Source organism: Neolamprologus brichardi, chromosome 12, assembly GCF_056152115.1.
Source record: "Neolamprologus brichardi isolate AB-2024 chromosome 12, ASM5615211v1, whole genome shotgun sequence".
NCBI lineage: Eukaryota > Metazoa > Chordata > Actinopteri > Cichliformes > Cichlidae > Neolamprologus > Neolamprologus brichardi.
Window position 1 is genome coordinate 5,558,183 of NC_142115.1, and position 27,587 is coordinate 5,585,769.

At 44.3% G+C, this 27,587-nt stretch overlaps 1 protein-coding gene across 4 annotated transcripts in view; it reads left to right on the top strand.

The window, feature by feature from the left end:
- The first annotated feature begins 4,639 nt into the window (after window positions 1–4,639).
- Window positions 4,640–27,587, top strand: part of kat6a (K(lysine) acetyltransferase 6A) — a 40,255-nt gene continuing 17,307 nt past the window's right edge. The window contains exons 1-8 of one of the 4 annotated variants that reach the window (XM_087848938.1): window positions 4,640–4,806; window positions 6,227–7,692; window positions 18,616–18,724; window positions 23,027–23,142; window positions 23,586–23,667; window positions 23,952–24,066; window positions 25,160–25,473; window positions 27,102–27,214. In XM_087848938.1, coding sequence (XP_087705064.1) covers window positions 6,991–7,692; window positions 18,616–18,724; window positions 23,027–23,142; window positions 23,586–23,667; window positions 23,952–24,066; window positions 25,160–25,473; window positions 27,102–27,214 — 1,551 coding nt within the window. In that variant the 5' untranslated portion in view covers window positions 4,640–4,806; window positions 6,227–6,990. Of the gene's footprint in view, window positions 4,807–5,091; window positions 5,300–5,489; window positions 5,597–6,226; window positions 7,693–18,615; window positions 18,725–23,026; window positions 23,143–23,585; window positions 23,668–23,951; window positions 24,067–25,159; window positions 25,474–27,101; window positions 27,215–27,587 lie in introns of those variants that run through there. The other 3 variants (XM_087848935.1, XM_087848936.1, XM_087848937.1) reach the window with 3 other exon arrangements.

Here is a 27,587-nt window from a genome sequence, read left to right on the forward strand (position 1 = left end):
TATTTAACAGTGGTAAAGTGAGAGCTATTTGTGCATGTTAATGGCCTTGTCAGAAGCCCGTTCCTCACATCTACATGCACTTAAAACGACAGTTAACCACAGCAGAACAATTGATTTGTCAAACAGCGTAGTCCTCTACATTTTCCTCCCTGTCTCTCTGCTGCTTATATCTGACATACAAGTGTACTTTTCGGCACTCTCGGGCACTTCTGCGTTTGAGTGAAGGAGATGGGGTTTGTGGGAGATTTCAGACAGCAAGAGTTGGAGTTAGGGGAGTTGGGGGGTGGGTGTCTGGCTTAACTTTGAGCTCAGCGCTCACAAGCTGTACTTCACCTTCCAGCTGCTCTCCGAGCCTTTGGATTCAAGGGAGAAAGCAGGGGAAAAGGGGGAGGGCGGGAGGAAAGAGGAGGGGTTTTGGGCTGGGTGGCGATGTTGGTGGGGGTTAGTTGGACGGGTGGGGGCACGCTCTTGGGCGTACAGGCCCTGGAAATTTCCGTTGTATGTTTCACTTCTTTTCAGGATGGGAGGGGTTTGGAATTGGACTTTGGGTGGGGGGGGGGGTGAAATGGTTGCATTGGGGTCTGGGGACTTGGCAACCAGCCAGCCACAGCAGGAAGCTTTTGCTAGTTTCACACAGACAAAAAAAAAAAAAAAAGTGGTCCTGGACACTGGCCGGCTATCTGAGCACAGCGCTCCAGTCATCACCCGAAAAACAGGAACTCATAAATGCAGCCTGCTGGGATGGTGGCACAGACTGACTGCTGCCTAACGCCACAATCCACATTCAAATTTTTTATTATATACAGTAAAAGGCACGAGCACAGGGACGAGAGAAGAGTGAGCAACTGACTCAAGCCATCGTTCGATAATGTCCAGGTTTGTTGGTTTCATTCATTTGCCTTAAACACACCTGACTTTTCCATGACTTTTTAATACTTACACATCAAGAGGCCTTGATTAGTTGGAAAAAAATGTAATTCAAGCTGGACTCGATATGTAAACATCCTTATTTACCCAAACTAAACAGGCTTTTAATCAGAGAAACTATTTTAATTGGATTTCTCCATAATGGTTCTGACATGTAACTGCAAGAGTATTTCAAATAAAGAAAGAAAAATACTGCCGGGCTGCGTGGACAGTTCAAAATCTGATAACAAAAACAGCGGCAGCAGCAATAAAACAAGCGCTGTAGCTGTACCACGGGTTTCTTTTTTTTATAACCGCGGGGATGCCGTCGGTTTATTTGGCTTGGCAAATGTCCAGCTTTTAAACCAGAGGCAGGAAGAAGTGAAGCAGAGCAAAGAGCCAGCAGGCCCGACAGCAGGCATTCAGAGCAGAAGGTGCTGCTGTGCATCAGGTGGAGGAGATGTGCACGTTTCTCTGTTTGTGTATGTGTGTGTGAGAGAGAGAGGACAGGGAAGGGGAGGGTTGCAGGGGGCAGGTGGACACTGGTTCGGCTTGCTGGGGGCTCAGGCCTCGCTAGCAGGTGGATGCTCGGAGAATAGAATTTTTTTTTTAAGGGAGGGATTAGGGGGATGAAAGGAAGCTAAGGATTACTGGCCTCCTTTTCTGCACCAAAGATGGAAAACGAGCCAAGGGTGTCATACTACAACATCCATTTGCTGGTCGGAGCAAAAGCTGCTACACAGTGCCAAATGTCCACTATAGAGATGACGGTTGCTGCATCCACAAACACCAGATAAAACTCCACAATACATCAATAGATAACCACGATCCTGAAATGCTGCTTTTATGGGGCTTGTGTGGAAAAACCCTTTCTAGATGGGAAGCAGACAATCCCAGATGCTCACTTGTGGAAGTTGTTGGCTCCTAGATTAAATGGGAGATGTTACGTTCTATATTTTTATCTCGTACTTTATCAAAGTACCTTTGCATGATCTGCATTTTAAAATATTCCTCATTCCAGCTTTCTTCTGAATGGCTACTCTTTGTGAACAAGCGATAGGATGTAGAGGCTTCTGTGATCACGGAGAACGTGACCATATAAGGACATCCACGCTTATCAACGTCACAAAGATTTAAGAGTAGAAAAAACTGTCTGAACTCTGAGCTTTTGGCACACAGTACGGTGGCCGTGAGAGGTCAAACGTACTCCAATTAAAAAAAAAAACACCAGCAAAAAAATAAATGCTATGCTAAATGCTAGATAAAAAGCACACAAAACACAACAGATGTTGAATAAAACAAAACAGAAAGAGGAGGAAAAAACATCAGCAAGCACGAGAGCAGAAGTGACGAGCTAACAGTGAACAGCTAATAGCAGTTAGCAACACGTTAATAAAGTGTCTGCAGTATTACGTGAAATGTGTATTTTAAAAAGACTATTTACTTGCATCTTTTTCTCCCTCACAACGCTGAAGAATCCTCAGCTGATTTTAAGCTCGTCTTGGTGCAATTTTTTACACGTTTTGGTTTTAGGTCACTTCATCAGCTGTTCCGTCACCTTAATGTCTCCCCAAAAACATTTCCGCTCTGTTTGTATGTCTCTTGAGTTTTTTTCTCCTACTTAAGTTGTGTTTTATTGTTTCTATTTCTTTTTTTTTCTTTTTTTATTCAGCTTCCGTACTGTTTTGTGTGCTTTTGCAGCATTTTTCAGTTTTTGCTGGAGTTTTCTGAAGTTGCCGTGCATTTGAGCTCTCGGGGCCACCATCAACTCAGTTCAGTTTTGTTTATATAGCACCGAATCACAACAACAGTTGCCTCAAGGCGCTTTATATTGTCAGGTAAAGACCTTACAATAATACACTGTAGGCATAATAGGTCCACTTTAAACACTTAAGTCAATTTGCAATAATTTTCTGCCCTACTTCTTGTCTGTTAGCTGGTCAATCCACTACTAATCTAATAAAGATGAGTATACGCCAACAAAAATGTGTGTAAATACAGTTTTAGATCCGTTAAATATCCAGGCCCGCACTCCTCCACTTCCCCCAGATGACAGTTATAAAATAGGTAAAACTTCAGCTCAGTTTATGTAACTGAATCAATTATGATCTTACCAAAATTACAATAGGGTGGCTCCCTACTCCTCCACTCCGTGCCCCACCCTGATTAGTTTTCTCCTGTTGCTGTGTGTTGGTGAACATGGCCTCTGCTGTGGATCATGGTACACAACATTATTTATTCATGGCCGGGAACGATAGATGCAGTGCAGGCTCCTCCTGAGTATTGTCCATCTGTTAGCTGGCCTACTGTACACAGTAATATAATGTGAGTCCTCAGGAGGCACGTGCTAATAGCAGCTCATGTGTTAACGCATCACACTATTTATCTTTGCAATAACGCTACTGTTAATTACAATTAGTTGGTGATTTATTTGTCCCTGAAGGAGTGCGGGGAAAACAGCCAGTAAAATGTGACCTTACTGGGTTTTATTTGATCACTGCTGCACTGCTGGGGGTTCGCTCTCTCGCAGGACACCTCTAACATGGGAAAACATCAGGTCTAATTGCTCCCCTATAAGACACTGTCTCCGAGGAATGCTGTACACATCATTTTACACAAAGCTGCAGATAATTTAATTTCCACCCAGGGAGCTGTCGGCATTAGACTGCTGCCAGATTTCAAACACAAGTACCCTCCCGTGTCATGATGGTCGTGAAATTGAAGCAGCAAAAATCCAATTTCATCAACTGACTGATTTTCTTATGAATAAGGAAAGGGTTCTGCTTAGATTGTTCAAACTTCCCCGTGGCGCATTTAGAAATTATTACATGATTAGTAGTCTCTCTCTCCTGTCATTTTCTGCAACATACTATAAGTTTAAACACCCATGACTCGCACACATTCATTGCAATTTCAGTTTAAAATCAAGCACAGTGTGGATTCGAGCGCACCAAGAGCAATACCTTTAGACAAAGTTGCTTCCACCTGTCACCAGATGCCATAATTGATGTGACTCTGAGAGCTGCACAAGCCCTGCTTTGGCCAAACGTGGATATAAAATAAAGGTGTTAGACTCGGTGTGTCATTTAATCAAACGTAACAAAGTGGGATGGCCGCAGAGACTTTACATTAACCGCTTCCTTTGCTGGAGAGATAATTCTGTGTTTCACAGTCTGATGAGCGATGCATCACTAAGACTACACTGCACAGGCAGATAATAACATGCTTTATCATGTACTGTAATACTCCAGATAGCTCCACATGGCAACATCTGATCACCTCTGGGGGGAGAAAAAAAATCTGGCTCAATTTCCATCTTCAGTTTAAAACACACACAGCTTCCACAATAGACTGCAATGTGGAGGAGTGTCTCACTTTGATCTTTAAATACCCTCTAACGTTAAGACACGCTCATTGGCTTTGATTTTTTTTTTTTTTACAACTGCCAGGCAAAATACAGACGCTCCCTTGAATCTCCTCCTGTGTAGCTGTAGTACAGCAGAGAATGCGTGAACACCTATCCTCTCTTTTTATTTTTTTCCCTCCTCCAACACAACCACCACCATCTGTCCCTTTCTTCCATTTCATGTGCTCAAGCAATATCCACACCCCTCTCATAGCAACAGCACGCCGCCGCCGCCCCCGCGCCTTGCAGTGAATTTTTCTTTTTTTCTTTTTGCTCCGTCCCCTGGATCTTCGCCTCGCACCATGCAGACGGTCCCTGGGCCCTGCCTGACTGTTCAGTCTTCCCCCCTCCCCCACCAGCCGTGCTCCTGTTTCACTCAAAGATGGCGTCGGCTCTAGAGCCCCTGGTCTCTGGCTGCATTTTTTGGGCTTGTTGTTGTCTTCGTTTCGCACGGTTTTGGCACCTTCTCCTCGGCGGCTCGATACCAAATTCCGGTGAGTAGCAGGGGAAGCCGGATGGGAGGATACGAGATTTTCTCCGCGGTCCGCTTTGCCCGAGCTTCCCTCCGAAACCAGAACCGGACCATCTCTGGCTTTCTGGGGAACCGCGAGAGGTAGAAGGGGAGAGGGGTACGGAGGGGATGGTGATCGCGGATGTGGGTGGGGGGTATGGAGGGGAGGGAGGGGGGCGAACAGAGGCCTAGCTTTACTCCGTTTTAGCGGCCTTGTCTTCACGGCACCGCAGGCTGTAGCGTTACGTGGGAGGGCGGTTAGCGGAGGGAGGAAGTCAGCGAGGTGCGGACCACTGGTAGGGATGCGTCTACGCGGGCAGAGCCTGCTCGCCCATGCCGAAGATTGAGAGCTAGGCCGCGGAACCAGCACTGCTGCAGAACCACCCGCTAAGACCATCTTAAATATTGCACTTGCCCGCTAGCCGAGATGGCCGTCTGCAAGTTGCATTGTGCCTCATACAAGGCCGCGATCTCACGTTAGTATCTGAGTGACATTCATGGGGAGAATATTCGCAGTGTTTGCTGTGGTGTGATGCTTTGTATTGTCAGAAATCCCAGGTCCATGCGGAAATGTTTGGTTTTTCTCTCGCTCTTCTGTGCTGGAGCGCTGGCTACCCCCCCGTTTCACGCTGTTTACGTTTCAGGTTGGCAAGTAACGTTAGTAACAGAGATCGTAACGCTAGCTTGTTGGCTAGCTTCTCACGTTAGCTTGCTACACAACAGCAGTAAGCGGGAAGGCTTGTTGTCAGATACTTGGCAGCCTGACATAATATGTGAGTAAACAGAACGACAGGAAATGGTTTGGCCATGCGACTGTTAATCTGGCTTTGATTATTAGCTAGCCTCGCGGCTAATGTTTGCTAACAGCTCTGTGCTTTGACTGTAACATGTTTACGTTAGCAACCCAGCTAGCCAAGCTGTCAACTCTGTAGTGCACTTTTGAGGATGGGGTTGTTTACAATGTTTGTAACACACAGTTTTTAAACAGTTGCGTGAGGTATGAGTACGGTTCTTAATGTTTTTTCATTTTTAGAAGTTCTGGTCTTGTCACTGGCTGTGCGTTTCTTAGTGATAGTTGTTTAGTGGTACAATCCCATGGTAGTTTATTTAAAAACAGAAATCTGGGAAGTTGGCTAGAGATAATAAATATTATTACTTTACAGTTTCGTGTCTAGTATACGGAGTAATATAGTGATTCAGAAGGAAGGTATGGCTTTGTTTATGTGAATGCCACTGGATGATGTGCCTGGGTTGTTTTGAAAAGATGAACCTTCTTGTGTCATCTGTATCTCACCCTGATTTGTTGTTCTCTAAAATTGTAAAATTAGGTGCCCCATCTTTGCAGCGATGTGCTATAATCTCTTTCTTTGTGTCTGTGTTTTTTATTTTTCCCCCTCCTACAGTTTTCATCAGCTACTGAAGTGCAATAGGCATGAAGGTGATCGGTCCTGGCTGCTCCCTGTGGTGAGATATCTGTTCCGTCCCAGAGCTGAGAAGCTCAGACTGCTGGAAGAGCGAAAGGGAGCAAACGTGAACAAGCGAAAATAAGGAGATGTGGATTGAGAGGAAAACTCACAATCTTCTGGAGTGATATAATTATCAGAAACCTTTGTGCAATTGTCCTCGCGTTTATCACTGAAACACAATTTTCATGTCCCGGAGAGTCTGAGCAGAGGAGACTGCTGTTATTGGCAGTCCTTGTTTTTGTTTTTTCTTTTTTTTTCCCGGGGGGCGTCTAAACAGGAAACGCCTACATTTTGTGAAAAGCCAAATCAAAATCTGCCCTGCCCAACCTTGGGTACTGTGGGAGTATAAGTTGGTAATAGATCTGAAGCTTCTTCTGCTCCCCCTGCCTCTTGCCAGGGATCTTCACCTGGCTGGAAGTGGGTGGTGGGTGGACCAGATTTTCATTAGGTGGAGGGTTGGCTCAGGGGGGTTGTGCTATGATCAGCTGCTCCTTTTCGTGCTGCTTATACTCAGCTTCTGAGGGACTCTCTGTGCGACCCCAGGACAAGGGATAGTAAGCTGGTAGAGGGCAAAAGGGAGGAGGAGGCGGCGGCGCTACGGCGCAAGCCAAGTGTTTACTTGGCTTACAGTCTCTACTTTTTTGTGTGTGTGGTCCTCGCGGTAAGGCCCCAGTGCTGCTGCACCCACCCAGACAGCAGCCATGGTGAAACTGGCAAACCCATTGTACACCCAATGGATTCTAGAGGCCATCAAGAAGGTAAAGAAGCAGAAGCAGCGACCATCAGAGGAGCGCATTTGCAATGCGGTCTCTATGTCCCATGGCCTGGACCGCAAAACAGTTCTGGAGCAGTTAGAGCTTAGTGTCAAGGATGGTACCATACTCAAGGTTACCAACAAAGGTCTCAACTCCTACAAGGACCCAGATAACCCTGGGCGCTTGGCCCTGCCCAAGCCCAAAGGTGTTGGCAGCTCCAGTGGCAGCGGAGGCGGCAGCTCCGGTGGAGGAGGAGGTGGAGGAGCAGGTGGTGGCAGCAGCAGTGGAGGGAGCAGCTCTCACTCGCATTCGGGGAAGAAACCGGGTCTCGACTGGAACAAATTAATTAAGCGGGCACTGGAGGGGCTCCACGAGCCGGGTGGCTCCAGCTTAAAGAACATCGAACGCTTCCTCAAGTGTCAGGCTGATGTGGCAGCGTACCTGTCGGGTAGCGGCTCCATGGGGCCGGGCCTCTTCCACCAGCAGCTGAGGGTAGCCCTCAAGAGAGCCGTGGCCCACGGGCGCGTGGCCAAACAGGGTCCACTGTTCCAGCTCCTCAGCCGTAGCAGCAACCAGGATGATGGGACCGGCACGGTGTCTCTGGAATCGCTGCCCCCGGTCCGGTTGCTGCCACACGAGAAAGACAAGGTAACGTCTCTGCACACATGTAAAACCGCATGCATGCATACTCAGACATGGACATACAAAATAAAATACACTTAAAGTAAACACACAGCCACGTTTATTATGCTTTGTATGTCTGCGTTGGTTTGTCACATGGATTTGTTGTGGAGTGTTTGGATGATTTCGATTTTTTGTTATATGGCCTGTAAATGAGTGTCAATGATTACAGACGTGTTTGAGATCAAGATAGAACTGATCTCTAGTGAAAAAATGAGTGTGAAGCGCTGTTGCCTGTTGGGATCTGAAGGTCCTGATTAAAATCGCAGATATGCTTACGACCGTATTTGAGATTGTTGTGGGAAGAAATCTAAAAGTCTGATGTGTTCATCAGTGAACTTTTTGGACCAACAGAGGGCAAGTGAGCATGATTTGTGAAAGTAGAAGCAACACATTCTTGTTGCTGATCTTTTACCTAAGACTCTGGTGCTGCATTTTCCCTGCTGCTCCAAATTTGTCATCCCCTGCAACCCTGTACTTTGCTACAGTGTCGTAAGCTTTCACTTTGTGTCTCTTTTTAAGTTTTCAAATGGCATCTAAAGGAGTGGCTTAATGTTATAGTATCAGAGTTATTTGAAAAGTATCAGAGTGGCAGTGCAACAGGTTTGAGAGCAAGCACGATCCAACGTTCTGCCTCAGACTGAAGTATGACTTTGTGTTATCATCACAGGAGAAAAAGAATAGATGCATCTTAGAAAGCTGGAGCAAGTCAGCTAGTCTGCCTTTGCTTTTACTTGGTGGGCGTGCGTGTGATGTGGGCCAGGCGGGCAATACCAGAGTGATGCTAGGTGAGTGGCTGGTGGGCTAGCAACACAGGATGAGAAGTTAAGGGGGAGTCACATTGCATCCAGCCTCCTGCAGGGACTGTGGACCAGCTGTGGGGCTGTTGCCTGTCAGGTGCTGTAGGGAGATGGGACAAAGAAAGAAAGGAAGCAAGGCAAGGAAAGGAATGTAGACAAGTGAGAGAATAAGAGAGCAGGAGAGAGGTGGTCTGTAGCGTTGCCAGAGGGAGAGGCTTGGATGACGCAAACTTTCAGGCTCCTGTAACCAGAAAGGGAGAGACGTAGCGGGAGGAGAAACCAAGGGAGACAGAATGAGTTGGAGAGAGGGCGAGGGAGAGGCAGACATGCAGGCGACAGAGGAGAGAGGGAACACACCCACTTTTGTAACCTGATCAGGGAGAGCAGCCGGCTGCTAACCTCTAGTTCTAAGGGCCAGAGATTTGTACACATACACACAGACTTGAACCCATTCTATTGCATGTTAAGACAAAAAAAAAAAAAGCAAGCAGACTGAGAGTGATGCCATCCTGGAAAAGAAACCACTCCCAGCAGGATGGAAAGGTTTCATCACAGGATGGAGGCGATCACTCAGATCAACTTTGGTTTGAATTGCAGTGACACGTCCTTCCAAATAAACCAAAACAATATCCGAAAGTCACCCTCCACGGCATAACGGGACTCACTGTAGGGGTCAGGCATTCAGGTTTTTCTTTTAACTCGACAGCCATCAGATTTGGAGAAGACTAGACTGATCATAAGCACTGTTTTGGCTGTCTTCTGGCTTTGTCTGGCCTCTGTGTGTACATGTCTGCAGCCACAGGGGCTCCTGCTTAAGGATGCCCATAGTCGTGCATGTGCACACACACAGAATAGGATTAGCCTAGAGAGCTGACTGCAATCACATGGGCTCTGCCTAACACAGTGACCTGCTTGGCTGCAAATGATCCACCTCTTAAGACAAACAGAAATCAACCACCTCCTCTCTGACTCAGCGAGTGATCAGCCAGCTTTGCTGCCTCAGAGGCAAAATACAAAATGAATAAATCATGCCTCAGTTTGAATGCATTGGTTCTACATAGATGAATGCATTGGTTTTTGTTTTCTTACCGTATGATCTGCCATGGTTCTTTTATTAGATTTGTTAGTTCACAGTAAATATTGGCAGAAGAGTCAATTGTAACACAAATGATTTCACTGAAAATGCCACCCTGTTGCATCAGTGAAATTTCATAATCAGCCTAAGAATATGAATTCAGTTTGGGGGCATGGATAGGGAGATTGCTGCAGTTTCTTTTTGAAGCTTTGGGCTAAATGGTGCATGGAGAAGCTGCGGCAGCAGTGAGGAAATTGACATTTGTGTCTGGTAGTCACACAATATTCTGTTTTTCCTTTTTTGCCTGTTTTTTTTTTCTCCCTCCCTCTTCTCAGCGCTTCTTCTTGTGCTGTGCCTTGATGAATCTCTCCAGGAGAAGGAACCACTCTGCCGCTCAATCATGTGTGTTTTGTGCGCCCCACGTTGCCGTGTTCTTGATGTATTTGTTAGTTTGTGTCTGTGCGAGTGGCACATGCGTCAAAGAGATAAAACTGTGCGCACGGAAGACCGAGAGACGGCGATGGTGCACGATCGCTCTGCTCCACTCGCTACTTTTCTACCCGCGCATCATTGCCATATTGCCCCGCATCATTGCTAACAGTTATGATTTCCCAAGGAAAGGAGGAGGGAGAGTGTGAGTAAAGGCAGCGGTGGGGGGAGGAAAATCAAAACAAATGGCTAAGCACTAGCATTGACCCCATTTGCAGGGAGATTTGTGTACTTAACTCGCTGATGTTTGCATCAGGGTGCTCCATTCAAACGGGATCCCAGACCCTATTTCTGTCTCTCTGTCTCCCCCCTCTCTCACCCTAATAGGGTGCCATTGCCAGGTCATGCAGGGGGAGGTAAATGGGGGAGAAAAGTCAACCAGGGGTCATGGATATATAGATGGCAAACCTCATTGCCTCCCTGAGCACCCGTTAGCAGTATGAGGCTATGGCCATTAGGTGGGATGGGCTTGATGCTGGGCCTTTGTGTGCGTGTGTGTGTGTGTATATATATATATCTGTGTGGGTATACTTGTGTGTGTCAGTGTGTGATGTTCTTCCAGTTATAATAGGAAAGAGCAATCTTCTTGCCCTGCATTTGCCCTCCACTCAACAGCTGGAGCGGGGTGAACCAGAGTTCTCAATGTCGTTGTGCAGTGTCACGGCGAGGACGTGTGAAAAAAAGCGACTGGTGAACAGCAACACAGTTGCAGAGCTACGTTTTTACACTTGTGCCCCTCGTTGCAGTGATTTCCCTCCAAAATGTCCCACTGACCTTTAACAGATTTGGCTGATGTTAGCGTCAAGCAACTCTTTTGCATGGTCCAATATACTCCTAACGTCGGGCACTGCATGTTATTATTAAAGATGCCCTAATGTGTCGCTATCAGCTGATATCTTACTGATAACAAATTAGCAAATAAAATGACATTTGTATCATTGTCACTGCGCAGCACCAGCAATACATAAATATATACATAGGCATCAGCTGTGAACCACATGGATATTTAAACAATAATATTGGCCCAGAACCTTAAAATTGGTGCACAGCTTCATAAAACTTGCCTGATATGGTTAACCTTCACATGCTTCGTTGTGCTGCTTCATGTCTTGCTGTTACAGGAGAGAACTTTTGGGCTTTTTCCCCGGATGCATGGAAGCATTTTCCAGAGTTAGCGCTGCGCCACAAAAATGCTGGGAAAATGACTAAGTTGGGTGCAATGAAGTGGTTTCCACCCCCAAACCCCCAGTCTGGTGTTAGCTCGTCTTGAATTTCAGATTTTTGACTGATCCAAAAAACATTTTCAACAAGTGAAATAATTTGCCCCGCTTTCCCTTTGACAAGCACCAATTGTTTCCATTTTGACAGAAACCCGGCTTCAGCTGACCCCCCATTAGTGTCCAAAGTTTAAAAAAAAGTCTCATTCTGTACAGCTTTAAGCTCACGTTTCGCTGTAACCACAAGCACAATTCTTGTTTCACACTTGGGGGTACCCGCCAGCAGAGAGATGGGAAAACTGTTTTTAGCATTCACTTATTTAAAGGGCCACTTTACTCCAAACACAATGGAGGCTCTTGATGGATTGAAAATTAATTGCACGCTATTTTGGTAATGGGATAATATGAGGATTTGCTGCTCTTCTCTGTTCTATTTACTGTGTTTTGTCAAATTAAAGCAGCCACCGGAGGACACTGGTTGGTATTTGACACCATTTTCTACTTATTTGGATCAAACAATTAATTAGTTAATTGGGGAAAAATGAGCCAGCACTTAATGTTGAATATGATCAGTTACAGCCCTAAAGCATAACACTACACTGTGTTGGTTTGGCAACAGTTCCTAACTAATATGACTTGGGTGGACTTGAACCCGGGACACTGAAGTAAGGACTCTAGAGTTTGGGTCATGGGTCACTGCTCAAGCAGCTGAGCTATAGTGGTATACAGAGGTAGGGCTGTTCGATATAACAATATAAAAACATCTATCGTTTCATTTTACGCTATCATTTGTTTCATGGTGTCGCAAAATAAAATGTTTACGGGAATATTTTTTTTTCATGGTTTTGATGGTCACTGTAGTGGCTATATTAATTTCTTAAAGTTCTCTCTTTCTCTTTTATTTAATATAACCACACTACAGACGGACAAGCGCCTGTTTTTATGCGTTGTCGTTAGCAACAATGATGGTAACACCATCGCGTGTCTGCTTGTTTATGTTCCACATAAACCTTTCACAATAAAGCTCAAGATCCTGTTGAGACTTTTCAAAATAAACAGAATCACGTGAAAGATGCAGATAATTTACGGATGAGAAGTAAAAAAGAGCCGCCAGGTGCTAAAAAATAAACCTTAGACTCAAACGTTAGAACAGGCTTTTCCCCGCAGCACGCCGTGTAATAAATACTCACAAAGAAAACGGCGGCCATTACAACTTATGTCTAAAAATGTATCGTTTCATGCATCGGTTAAAACACTCGACTCCAGTTACATAACGCGCAGCTGGAAACACTTCCCGCAAGTCGAGCTGCCCGAGATTCACAGAATTTACAGAAAATGTTACATTTTTGTGATTTATATCGTTATCGGGACGATAGAATTCTTATATCAGGATATGAGATTTTGGTCATATCGCACAGCCCTATACAGAGGTAACAAAAGTTGTTTTCCTAGGTGGTTTCATGCTATAGCCTTCCCTGAAGCACACAGACTGTACATGCTTGAACTTTTGCACGTTTGAAATAAGCGTGCATATGGGGCGCAGCTGCATTGATCCACCCCAAAGACACGTCAGATGATGGCTACCTCTGTCAGTGTGAATTTAAATTGTCACCTAGTGTAACTGTGTCATGCAGAGACATGAGTTTTCCCTTCTCTGCTCTGTTTTACCTGTCTGTAGACGCAGAGGGGAGTGACAAGTGGTGAAGATGAGTTTACTCAAACTGACAACTTGTTGTATTATTGTATGTCCTGTAAGAGTTTGACTAAGATGGACAGATATTTAAATGTCTGAAAGTCATGCTAAAATATCTGAATCTGGCTGGTCATTATGTTGAAATTTAGTTTTCATTTTTCAAGTTTTGATCACCTGCAGTTTGTGTTCATACACCTAAGATGTTTTTAGCAGTGTTCAGTTTTGGCACCAGCCAGGTTTCACTTGCCGTCTTGCAGTGTGACTCTGCGAGCCACATATTAACCGCTACGAACAGATGCAACTGGCCAAGAGTCTATAGAAGCTACATTAGCAGTAGTGGCAGTGCCCAAAGGGGAGCAGTAACCTCGAGCTCACCAGTGAGTGATGTGAATGGCATTTGGCACGGGAACCTTAGCTGTGTGAGGCCTCGCGTACGGCTAACCTCACCATCCCCACAAATGGAGCCAGTGTGTTGAGCAGCTGTGGAAGTGACGGCTGGAGCACGGCCAGTCCCGCTTCGTTTGATGCCGTGATTTAGCTCCGTGCACCCTGGCTAACCTCGATGATTTTTTTTTTCTTCCTTTTTTAAATGGAGGGCGATGGCTCGGCTGAAGGGAGGGGACGCACGGCACATCGCAGGGTCTTCTTCCGCAAGCTGTCGCTGGATAACGCAGCCCGGTTATTTTCACGTCACTACCCGGCCAATGGAGCTACAGGGATTTGAGATTTCAGATGCTTTATTTACTTTTACATGCCAGCTATTGTCACAAGAGCATCCGTGCGTGTAAGCCAACCGACAGCACGTCAAGGTGTGTCTCACGACTACCAGTGTTCAGACCATCTAATGATTCTCGGAGTGAGTGTTTGTGTGTTGTCTGGCTGCGCGGCGTGCCCTGTAACAGTGATCAATGAGTTTGTGTTGGAGGTTGGGGAAGGAACATAAGGGAAGTGTGGTGGTAGTGTTGGGGGGCCAGCTGAGATCAGGCTCCCATGTTAATGAGATCCTTGACTTGAGACAAGGACAACAGCAACGCTTTTCTCTCTTTCTCTTTTCTCCCATTGCCTTTTATTCCAACACCCCCCACCACCACCTCCTTCATTTCTCCTTTCGTCCTTCCCTCCATTGTGCTCCCCTTCCTGTCTCCCTCCCCTGTCCTCTGTCTTTGAGAGAACTGTGCATATGGAGGGGAAACCAGGTCACCACCATTTTTTTAAATGTATTTTTTGTTAATAACCTATTATCCCTCTGAACACGCATTCATGTTAACACAGAGGAGGAGAGTTGACTGTTCTGTGGTTAATGGATCCATAAAACATCGGTGGGTGTGTCAGCTGGATCAGACTAGGCTGTCTTCAACTGTTGTACAACTGTTGTTCTAGGTGATTTTTTTTTTTAAGGGGAAACCTTTTACTTGTATGACAGGTTTTTATGTTTTTTTTTAATGCCGTCTTGTAAAAGCAGTTAGCTAATAACAATTACAGTAAGGTGTGTCTTTTTTTGGCTTCCAAATAATCCTCGGAGCCAAAATGTGTAAACGCCAGCTCAACGTAGATCGGCACAAACACGCACGCCTCAAGTTAAATGACGAAGAAGTTTGAGAGGTTTCTGGAATATCGCCGTGGAGCAACAAGGGCTCTGGCAACTAGCGCTTTAAAAGGAAAGGTTGAAAGTGGGAAGACGACTGTTCTTGGGAAGAATTTGAGATTCACACTTCCAAGAGGATTGGCTTTTCCTTTTCATTTGTAGTGGCAGTCAGTAACTGAAGCCTCGCTGTAGCGCGCGTCTCTAAACAAGGTGTCTGCGTGAAAGGCAGCACGCACTCTCCCTCTCCCTCTTTCTCAGCTCTTGTTTACTCGAGCGCTCAGAGGCCGAGTGGGAGCAGTTGACCTCCTCCGGCATGGAATGGGTTAAAGCGTCAGGAATGATTGAGGTGTTGGTAGCACGCAGGCTGCTCCGAGGACTGGTGCACATTCTTTCTTTCTCCCTCGCTCTTGCTTTCCCTTCCCTCTCCTGCCCTCTGGATTGTTATTTTTGTCCTCACACAGCGCTCCTCCTCTTTCTTTTTCTTGTTGTTGTTGCTGACTTCCATTTCTTTTTAGTGAAATTGTCGACTTGTTTTGTAGCTCATAGTTATTTTCATAATGCTGATGGAGATTGGCAATGACTTGTTTTTCATTGTCGCAGTATAAACTAGCGCACGATCACAATTTATAGAAGTTTTGCCTGTAAAGTTGTAAAACCTTTTCACAGATAGAGCCGGCACGTATACGTTTCTCCACAGCTAAGCCTCTGTCCTCCTCCTGTGCTCCCTGCATGTCTCTGCTTATCTGCCTCTTCTTTGCCCGCCCCATTCCTCTCTCCATTTACCTCTCACTTCCCTTAACTTTCTTATTGTATCCCCTTTTCTCTCTCAGTCCCTGCACTGTTTAGGGTGGGGGGTGCTGAAGCAGCCTGAGTCAGAAGGAAATGAACCCAATAAATCAAGCTCTTGTCCTCGTCTCCTCCCTGCCAGAGCGAGCGGCCTACCTAGCTCGGCGCAGCTACGTGCATTTACCCTGCTGTGCTGTAAAAACCTTAACACCAGCTTCACTCACTGCCATGTTGGTGTACTTTGTACTTTTTGTGTCGTTAATAAAGGAGAGCACCTTTATTGTTAGGGTTGTGTTGATTAAAAAGTGTCTTTGGGACAGATGATGTTTAGAGTTTCCAATAAAGATCAAATTTGCCCCGTTTTTCTGTTTCTGTCTCGGTTTGGTTTTAAATTACAAACTAACATAACTGTGCCTTCTGGGAGACATTAAGGGGTTTTTTTTATCTTCTTTTTGTACCCCTCTGCTTTCTGTTAAGGCGTGCATGTGTCGGTGAAACTGCACAAGCACACGGCAGGTGACAACGAGCATTTATCCATCTAAGAGATCGACAGAGAGCCAGCTCAGGTTGTCACTTTGTGGATTCACAGTATGTTTAGTGTGTTAAGAGGCCCCATCTGATTAAAGATGAAGGTTTCAAAGTCATGATGACAGAGTGCCAGTTTCAGGGTGATCGAGGGCGGCACAGGAAGAAAGATGCACACATCACGTACTCTTGGTTTCCGTAGGCAGTGTAAAAGATACCGCGATGAAAGTAGACCTGCTGATGTGACTGAAAGCACATGCCAATAAGCACCCACTGGATAGTTTTGCTTTCTGACATTTAAAACGACCTAACATTTATAGAATGGTCTGAATGTGGTATTCACTATGACTCAAAATAAGTGACTGAGCCCTGAAACCCAACAGAGAAGTGATTACACAGGTCTTTAAGGGCAGTTTTCCCAGAAACTACTGTTTATCGCCCCCAGTTGCCATTAAATGTGGTTTAAGGCACTTCAGTGTTGCTTTATTTTGCAGACCAGGAAGTAAAATCCTTATTGATATATATATATATATATATATATATTACTGTCTCCATGCTAGAAGCAGTTGATGCTTGCTACTGTTGTGCCTTTTCCATTTTTTCTTTGTTCCCCTTCCTGAGCAATGACACCTTTCGTTTGAAGAAGACTTCAGAGAGCTGCAGTATGAATGCTAATGTGTTTGTGTTGATATCACATTTGCGTACCCGTGACATTAGTCGTTATAATGCATCTGTGTGATATCTGATACAAACGATAACTGGTCTGGGTAGCACCAAAGTGTAGTGGGTTACACATTTGCTTAATGTCTAAAAGGTCCCCGGTTTGAGACCAGCAGAGGACACTGTGTCAGGAAGGGCATCTAGAGGTCTGCTGTTGCGACCCACTGTGAGTAGAACAGAGGGTACAGCTGAGAGAGGATTGTTCAAGACGGTTTGGTCTTTGAGAGCCCAGCAATCAAAGCATGTGCTCTTGAAAAGTTATCACAGGTCCAAGACTTGGGTCCTTGTCTTCAGTAGCGGAGACGCAGAGAAGCATCTCTGCTGCATCGGATGTTTGGGCTGATATTCAGTGCAGGATTCAGACTAAATGTAAGAGCTCAGGGTGGTTTACAAATGCTCCACTTTGTCTCAGCTTGCAGAAGAGTCTTTTTCCTCGGTGACTGCTGGCACGCACTGGTCCAGATGTCATGCAGAATCGTTTTCACCAGTGGGTTTTCCTTTACTCTTCTGCCACAGAGCTGAGAACATGGAAGCAGTCAGGCAACAGATGTCGTTAGGACAGTGTTTCCCATCTCAGCCACAGAGCTCTGTAGCTCCTCCAGAGTGTTCATCACAAGTGTTTTTCTCACAGTCAGTGGCTGTGCCACAGTTGCATCTTATTTTCTTCTAATAAACACGCTGTAGTTGGGCTTTGATTTTCGTGCCTTGGAGAAGCCTCTAGTTCTCTTCTTGTTTGGTGCGTTTTCAGGCCGTTTCGTGTGTTTATACTGTTTCTTGTCCTAATGAAGTACTAAACAGGCATTGGCTGAACCTCAGAACATGTGGAAGTTATTTTTAACTCAGAATTGCTTGGCACACCTTTACAGCTAGCAATCATGTGGGCTAAGCTGTTCATTATTCAGCATTTTCTTCTTCTTCTTTTTTTTTTAAAGCAGGCTAGCATCAAAGTTGATTTTAGCAGGATGACAGGTCACCGTGCAAGACTAACAGTTTTAAAGTCATAGCACAAGTTCTCCTGGCATTTATTTGTATCTGTTTGCATACAGTCACATTTATGCAGGCTGTAAGTAAGAAAACCAAAGTAAAAATTATTATGGCTGCATTTTAACGTTAGGCTTAGTCATTCTGTTTGAAGCTGCTTAACAGATAAAAGAAAATTACTGGTGGCGTACGAGTAAACTGTCACTTCCCCTCGGGGCTTCCAGGATCCAGAAACTTTGAAGGAGAGTCACCTCATGTCCTCCCTCCTCCCCCCTCCTGTTGTGCTTGTTTCTGTGAAGTGCACCTGCAGTGCTTAAGGGATGTGATTTTTCAGCTTTATTGGACACACAAGTCTTATTTGATGTCTAACAAAACGTTATCCAGCCTTTTGTTTTCATGGACACAAACCTGGCTTAGGTTTGTGCGTGCGCGCATATGAGATATCGGGCTTGTTTTGTGCCCGAGCACACACCTGCTGCTGCCACGGATTGTGCTTTCAGGGGACCCGCTAAAAGATTCATGCAGTCGCAGAACTGAATATCTAATGGCATGTTTCAGGGAGAAAAACGTGTCAAAATGGGACACGCTGCAGTGGAACTACACGCCTGAGCCAGTACGAGCTAAGGAGCCCAGTCCCAGCTTTTGATCAAACAGCAGAGGAGTCAGCAGAGACGGTGACACATGATGGCAGTCTCTAACGTGACACGCCACATAAATTATACAAAGCCGCTAATCATAGTGGCTCTCGTGTTCTTCATCATCTTAAAACTCTTTGTTCAGAAATCCACATGTGCTCCAGCGGTGTTGTTGTAGCGTTCATTCAGTTCACTGTTAGCGTCTTAATACACACAGCAACAGTCATCCGCTGTAGCGGGACACACAAGGCCACTTTGTTTGTTTTCATTTGTACAATGAAGCTGTTAAGTTGACTGACAGTCTCGACTCTTTTTTTTCTTCCCTTCCCCTTTCTTCTCTCCCACGTCTCCCCCCTCTTCCCTTCTGCTCTGTCCCTCTGCCAGCCGGTGGCGGAGCCCATCCCCATCTGCAGCTTCTGTTTGGGGACCAAGGAGCAGAATCGCGATAAGAAGCCAGAGGAGCTCATCTCCTGCGCCGACTGTGGCAACAGCGGTGAGTGCCGCCTACAAGACTCTATTCAGGTTTTGTAGAGAGAACAGATACAGCACAAGAGGAGCCAATCAGCTGTCTGCAAACTGGTAGAGGTGGGAATCAGCATACATCCCACGATACGATATTATTGCAATTTTTTAAAATATTTTGCGATATTCAGATTCTGTACATAAAGGTAAACTTTATCAATATTCATTTTATCTAATATCAAAGTCTCACACTCAGTCTTTCTCTCATTTCAGTTTTATTGTTGACAAACTGAACGGTTTGTATTACAGTCTAGTCCAACTTAACTGAACGCAACCATCTGGTACAATTATAGCTATTCTGAACTATGCAATTTATGACAACTATGCAGCCCATTCAGCAACTGAAGAATTTGAAAGTAAATTAAAGCAAAATATAATTTTACATTAAATAAAAAAGTTACAATTTTATTAAAATAAAACATGTCTTAAATGAAAATAAGTAAACTGTCATGTTTATTGCTGCCAAAAAAAGTTAAACACATTTGGACAGTGAAGGAATGTCAGGATTCTTGCTCAGAAAAAGGATCAACATGCTCTGAAGTCAGAGCACAAAAGCCTTCTTTGTAACAAAATATCGATTTCTGCTGTCCCTGTATCGATACATTATTAGCAAACAAAATATCACAATACTACACAGAATCGATTTTTTTCCCCCACCTTTAGTAACTGGTGGTGACACATTAAAGAAGTTATTTTAAAAAAGCATGCATTCAGACTCATAGACTGGGGCTTTAAAATATGATGGGATCTCAGGAAGATGTAAACTTCACAGTGTGTGCATGCACACACGCGCAGCTGTCTCTGGTGCTTCATCTTTTATGTTGCTACTTAATTGATACTTCAACTGCATTTATGTACAAACGCAGCTGCTGTCAGACATTTAAAGGCAGCTTGCACTTCACTGCTTTCACCCTTTGATGGCAGTTCAATAAGTCCATAATAATCATAATGATTTTGGTCAGCATAGTAATCTTGATCATTTAACACTGTTATTCATTAAGTCGACAGATATTGTAGAGTTTGAACTTAAACACACGTCTTCTTTTCAAATAAGGGATTTCCTTGAACATTCATTCAAATGAAGAAAAAAAAAACAAAAACAGATTATCACACAAGGTGGCAAACAGGCTTGTGATATATGGACCCAGACTAGCAGGTGTTGACCATCTTGCAGTGGCAGGACCCTGCACACTTCAGCTGACTCCCACATCCAACAAACAAACACGTGATAGACCCTAAGTGTGGAGACAGAGGCCCTCTTTTGATTATCTTGGCTGATATGTAGTAAACTAAGAATGAGTTGGAGCTGTTGGGGACAAAAACATACCTACGAGTACACATTGGTATTAACAGAAGGCCTGCGGGGGATTTATTTATAGTGAAAATGAACGCAAAAGTTATTTATGTATTCAGATTATTTTGTTTTCACAGTTGTTCGGAGCCAATTTCGTAACTGAAATTGATACTTAATTAACCGCCCAGACCTCCAGTTGATTCTGTCTAAGTGGCTACGCTTTAACTGACACTCAGCAGCTCAGCAACTGTCCAGTCATGTTCTTCACTCTTCTCAGTAATACTTGACACTTTAACTTCATTTAGTATCTGAACATAAGAACAACCCCAGGTTTCTCTTCAGCACTGTAGCCAGGCTGACAAAAAGTCAGAGCTCTTTTGAGCCAACCATCCCTTTAACGTTAACTAGTGATGACTTCATGAACTTCTTCACAAATAAAATTTTTATCATTAGAGAAAAAATTACCAATAATCATCCCACAGATGTAATATTATCTACAGCTACTCTTAGTTCCATTGATGTTAAGTTAGACTCTTTTTTTCCAATCGATCTTTCTGAGTTAACTTCAATAATTACTTCCTCCAAACCATCAACGTGTCTTTTAGACCCCATTCCTACAAAACTGCTCAAAGAAGTCCTGCCATTGATTAATTCTTCGATCTTATATATGATCAACCTATCTCTAATAATCGGCTATGTACCACAGGCCTTCAAGGTGGCTGCAGTTAAACCTTTACTCAAAAAGCCATCTCTAGACCCAGCAGTCTTAGCTAATTATAGGCCAATCTCCAACCTTCCTTTCATATCAAAAATCCTTGAAAGAGTAGTTGTCAAACAGCTAACAGATCATCTGCAGAGGAATGGTTTATTTGAAGAGTTTCAGTCAGGTTTCAGAGTTCATCACAGCACAGAAACAGCTTTAGTGAAGGTTACAAATGATCTTCTTATGGCCTCTGACAGTGGACTCATCTCTGTGCTTGTCCTTCTTGACCTTAGTGCAGCATTCGATACTGTTGACCATAATATCCTATTAGAGCGATTAGAACATGCTGTAGGTATTACAGGTATTGCACTGCAGTGGTTTGTATCATATCTATCTAATAGACTCCAATTTGTGCATGTAAATGGAGAGTCCTCTTCACACACTGAGGTTAATTATGGAGTTCCACAGGGTTCAGTGCTAGGACCAATTCTGTTTACATTATACATGCTTCCCCTAGGCAGCATCATTAGAAGACATAGCATACATTTTCACTGCTATGCAGATGACACCCAGCTCTATCTGTCCATGAAGCCAGATAACACACACCAATTAGTTAAACTGCAGGAATGTCTTAAAGACATAAAGACTTGGATGGCCACTAACTTTCTGCTTCTTAACTCAGATAAAACTGAGGTCATTGTACTCGGCGCTGAAAAGCTTAGAAATATGGTATCTAACCAGATTCTTACTCTGGATGGCATTACCTTGGCCTCCAGTAACACTGTGAGGAACCTTGGAGTCATTTTTGACCAGGATATGTCCTTCAACGCACATATTAAACAAATATGTAAGACTGCGTTCTTCCATTTGCGCAACATCTCTAAAATTAGAAATATCCTGTCTCAGAGTGATGCTGAAAAACTAGTTCATGCATTTATTACTTCCAGGCTGGACTACTGCAATTCATTATTATCAGGATGTCCAAAAAACTCACTGAAAAGCCTTCAGCTAATCCAAAATGCTGCAGCAAGAGTACTGACAGGGACTAGAAAGAGAGAGCATATTTCTCCTGTTTTGGCTTCCCTTCATTGGCTTCCTGTTAAATCCAGAATTGAATTCAAAATCCTGCTCCTCACATACAAGGTCTTAAATAATCAGGCCCCATCTTATCTTAATGACCTTGTAGTACCATATCACCCTATTAGAGCACTTCGCTCCCGCTCTGCAGGCCTACTTGTTGTTCCTAGAGTATTTAAAAGTAGAATGGGAGGGAGAGCCTTCAGTTTTCAGGCCCCTCTTCTGTGGAACCAGCTTCCAGTTTGGATTCGGGAGACAGACACAATCTCTACTTTTAAGATTAGGCTTAAAACTTTCCTTTTTGCTAAGGCATATAGTTAGGGCTGGACCAGGTGACCCTGAATCCTCCCTTAGTTATGCTGCAATAGATGTAGGCTGCCGGGGGATTCCCATGATGCATTGAGTTTTTCCTTTCCAGTCACCTTTCTCACTCACTATGTGTTAATAGACCTCTCTGTATTGAATCGTATCTGTTATTAATCTCTGTCTCTCTTCCACAGCATGTCTTTCATCCTGTCTTCCTTCTCTCACCCCAACCGGTCGCAGCAGATGGCCGCCCCTCCCTGAGCCTGGTTCTGCTGGAGGTTTCTTCCTGTTAAAAGGGAGTTTTTCCTTCCCACTGTCGCCAAAGTGCTTGCTCATAGGGGGTCATATGATTGTTGGGTTTTTCTCTGTATCTATGAAGCGCCTTGAGGCGACTTTTGTTGTGATTTGGCGCTATATAAATAAAATTGAATTGAATTGAATTGAAACATAACATTGTTTAATTATGGGCGGGTGTCGTTCTTAAACAGTTTTATTCCTGGTTCAGTTTTTGGTTTTATTGGCATGCAAGTTGTAGTACTCCTGCTAAGGCCCGACATCTCTTATCGGAAGCAGACAAGCGTGTTCCTCTTCTTCCCTTAGAGGGGTTTCGTCCCAGACAAGGCCGTCTTGTTTGCCGCTCTTCAAACATTGCAAAAGCACGGCTCTGACAGATTGTCATTTATGTTTTAACACACTCTTTGCAGCCAGGTTTGATTCAGTGAGGGCTTCCAGTTCCAAAAGGACTTTCTTTCTTTTTTTTTTCCTTCAATGATGCAAGTGGGTCACAACTGTCAGTCAGCAGGAAACATAAAAAAAATAGAGTGAGAGTGTGAGAGAAAAGTGTGTGTGATGTTGACGTGCTTGTTTGTGTATGTGTGTCTGTCTACCTGCAGGCCACCCGTCCTGTCTCAAATTCTCCCCGGAGCTCACAGCGCGAGTCAAGGCTCTGTGGTGGCAGTGCATCGAATGCAAGACTTGCAGCAGCTGTCAGGATCAAGGAAAGAATGCGGTGAGTGGATGAAGGAATATGGCGTCCTGGCAGCCTGACAGTCGCTGCGAACGCTCGATCCTCAGCTTAAGTGCCAGATAGAGACGCTGATAGACATCAGCGTCTCTATCAAGGGATTGATCCTGAGAATGAGCTATTTTAGTCAGCATCGGCATGATTTCACTCTTTTCTCTTACTTGTCAGGCGAGGTATGATTGTTATTCAAATGTTTGTGGAGAGGTTAAGAGGAAAATTCACAACATGCTGCCAGTGGCACAATGATGAAACGGGCTATGAGGACGGAGGGAAGGCAAAGTATGCAAAACTCTCATCAAAATATGGAATTAAAATGAGCTCAGCAGCTTTGATCAGCGGTGTCACCTGTATTTACTTAGTGGATTATATGTTGTTCTACTACTCGTGTGACCTGAAGACGATTGTCATTATTTTGTGTCTCTCTGCAGGACAACATGTTGTTCTGCGACTCCTGTGACCGGGGCTTCCACATGGAGTGCTGTGATCCTCCTCTCACGCGGATGCCAAAAGGTAATTAAACAAGACTCGTATCCCGTCTCCACTATCTGCTCCGAGCCCAACTCGTACCTGTTATTCCTCCGATTGACCACACAGCGCTCCTACATTGCTCTTCTGCATCGCCGTTATGATGGCAGTTAATGATTAAACCATCTCCTGAGCTGATGGCTCTCACTCTAATGCATCCCTGTTAAGCACTAATGCATTACAAGCTTCCCAGAGCCTCTTTGTATGTGCACCGAAGCCTGTCCTGTCTCCGTGTGTGAACACTTCCATTTTTCCTCTTCGTCTCCTAGGCATGTGGATTTGTCAAATCTGCCAACCAAGGAAAAAGGGAAAGAAGCTTTTACATGAAAAGGCTGCGCAAATCAAACGGCGCTACAACGCACCGCTGGGACGGCCCAAGAACAGGTACACAAACACCTTCAACTAATTCTGTCTGAGGCGGTGTCACTGCGATGGAGAGCACCTGTGTCTGCTTCATCACAGACCCAAGGTGTTTGAGATGGAGGACTTAGAAATCACTTAGTAATCAGATGTTTTCTAAGGGTTATATAACGGTGTCTGTCATAATTAACATAAAAAACATGTATAGAATGAGATCAAATAATCAGATAAATGGTTAAATTAATGGTGAAATGTTAAAAGCAAATGAATACTAGAATAAACACAAAGACAAATTTACAGCAGTAGTAAATCTACTAGTGCTGTATTTTATTTAAAATGAAATAAAATGCATTTAATGGGATTAATAGTGATTAATCACCTTAAGTTCCATTCATGACACTTTTATTATTATTATCATTATTTTCTTATGTTTAATATTGACTGTTTTGGTCCTCCATACTAACGAATGCCATGCAGAAATTTGAGACACTGACAGTAATGAGATCTTACCCTTAAAGTGTAATGCCAAAGGTTATTTTTGTGCAGAGTATTTCTTTTTTGTTTGTATATATAATAATGCGCACGATCTGATACCCTCGTGTTGGTGTTGTTCCCAGATCATCATACTAAAGGTTGTTCCAGGATCAACATTGCAAGTGACCAATCAGAATGTTGTGATGTCATACTTTTGCGACTTCGGGAAAAACCGGCGTAAAACAAAAAACTGTACTTAAGCTGCGAGAAACCGCCTTTGTCCGCCGATCAACGGACCCTAACCCTAAAATAAACGCTAAGCAGAATTGATATTGTCCTTGCAACATTGGCATTTCATAAATGCACAAATGGGTTGGTGCGCAAAAGAATAACGTCACAATAATGTGATTGGTCACTTGCAATGTTGAACCTGGAACAACATTTTCATGATGATCTGGGAACAACACCAACACGACGATATCAGATCATCCATAATAATGCAGTAAGGTGGTTCCAAGTATGTTGGAGATTGTACTACACACCAATCACTGTGCGCACACTGTGGCATACACAGATAAATGCATGTTTAGGTGGTCTTTGCACTGCAGAGTGACTTTGACCCTAACACTTTTGTCTTCTGCAGGCCGGGGCGGCCCTTTAAGAAGCTGGGAGGGCGGGGTCGGCGGAAGCGCTCGGCCTCAGCAAACTCTTCCTCCAGCTCCTCCTGCGAAGGTTACCCCGGAGACGACAGGCTGCTTTTTTCCATGCGGGAGGACGGCGACCTGTCACACAGCAGCCTGCGCTTCAACAACAAGACCAAGGGCCTCATCGACGCCCTCACAAAGTTCTTCACGCCATCTCCCGAGGGCCGCAAGGCACGGCAGGAAGTGGTGGACTACTCACAGCAGTGCCGCATCCGAAAGAAAGCCAGTCGCAAAGGCGAAGGAGATGACAGAGGTGGGAAAGATCAGCTTGTTTTTTTGTTTTGTTTTTTGCTCATCATCACCATCAGACAGTTTCGATTCACATTTGCCATGAAAACATAAAACGTTGAGATAAAGTGACGTACATAACGACATGTTAATGATCTGTTATGTTTAATGAGAGAGCAACAGCACAGAAATGAAACACAAATGGTAAAAAAAAAGTTAATATCTGAATCAATAAATTGACCTTTTAAAAAAAACGTGCTCTACTTTCATGAGTCCTTTGCAGGTGCTTTGCTTACAGACTCTGTAGGTATCAGCTGTTACTGTGAAGCATTCACATTGCTTTTGTGTTCTTTGTCCCTCTTTTATAGACGATTCAGCCGTGATGTTACTTATTTTGAAATTGTAGGTCAAGGCTAAAAATCGTGTGGAATTGCTTTATTTTTTTTCCCTCAGCCAGAGAAAATGATTGCTTATGCATTTAAAGAAATTGCTTTTGTAATTTGAAGTGCCCGCCTGCAGTTCTGTTTCCATTGAAATCTCTTAGAGTAAAAGCAGCGAGTTATAAGTAATGAGCAGCAGCGCTTCCTTCAGCTTTCTGCAGCACCCATGTGTGTTTTAGAAAGAATGAAGAACACCCTCATCATCCATTATCACAAGTCTCTTCCACTCTTGCCTGTGTTGCTAATGTGCGTTTACTGCCTGCAGCAAGCAAAACAAATAAAAGACTGTCTTAGCTATCAGCTAACTTAATAAATATGTGGAAAGTAACCTGGCAGCTTTAATTTAGCTGATATTATTTCACGTCACGGGGTTTAGCGTGAGTAGTGTGAAACTGCAAAGCTGGTGTGATACAGACACAAAGTTTTTGATCGCTCTTAAAGTCAGGAGTGAGATTGTTGTCAAGTTTAGAAAAACTGTGTCATTCGTTTTAACCAGGCTTTGCTGTGTCCGCTGCGTGTGTCACGCTGAGATTACAGACCGTAGCTCGAGCACAAATGACGCCAAACTGCGGCAAAGAACAAGCAGCGGTTTTGTTCCCGTTCATTCAACCGATGTATTGTGAAAAAACGCCTTAAGAACAGATCATATGCCAAATTGGATGTATAATTTGCGCTTCGCTGCGTCATTAAATCAGAAACGGCGCGGCCCGTACGTTCGTTCTCCACACAAGCCGAGGGAGCAGGATTTGTTGTGAAGCAATTAGGGCAGCGATCACTGGCGTGCATGTCGGCAATGTGACTTATTTTGGAGACGGAGGAAAGCGTGGCCGGATGAAGAATGGCAGCGACGGGAGCAACGTCCTAAAAGTGGTGGAGATACGAACGTCCGCTTCCTGTCAGAACTTTCAGAATAAAATTAGGACTGATTATGGATGAAGAGATTCGTGAGTTGTGGCTTCAGCCTTGAGTTGAAGTAACAGGCTTTGTATCCACGCCAACATACGCACAACTAATCATGTGATTCACATAAATTCGGCTATTTCTCTTGGGGGGATTTTGATTGCATTTAGGGATGCTGCTCTCCTAAATGTTACTCTTTCTAACATCCTGTGATTGCAGGCTTTAATATAAGAAAGTGACCTGTTATAAGACCCTGAAAGTCTGCAGACATCTTGGGATTCGAAATAACTTCTGATTGTCTTTCAATCCCCAGACAATCAGGAAGGCAGCGACTGGCGTGACGAAGATGACAAACTGCCCGGCCACGAGAACCTGACGGAAAAAGACATCGAGCTGTTCAGACACATCCAGGAGCTGGCGCTACAGGTACGCGTGATTATTACGAGACAACAGCGGGGAAGGGAGACGCTGAACACTGGCCAAATAGGACAATGAGATTGCATCAGCATGGGAATCTGAGAGCTGTGAGTCTGGGACTGAGGCTGCCAGACTGGAGGGTATACACGTAAATCTCAATCGTGGTGAGAATGTGGTCAGAAAGAGCCAAGTCAACAGCTGGCTGGTTGTAAGAGATGAAGCTGCTGGCTCACAGAGGGCTGCAGGTCCTGTGTGTGTGTGTCAAAGAAGTGCAGGAAAGAAATTAGGAACAGCTGCCAGATTCAATATAGATATTAAAATGATCCATTACCATAGATGCAGCACACACAGGCCGTGACCTCAAGATGCAAATGAAATGGAT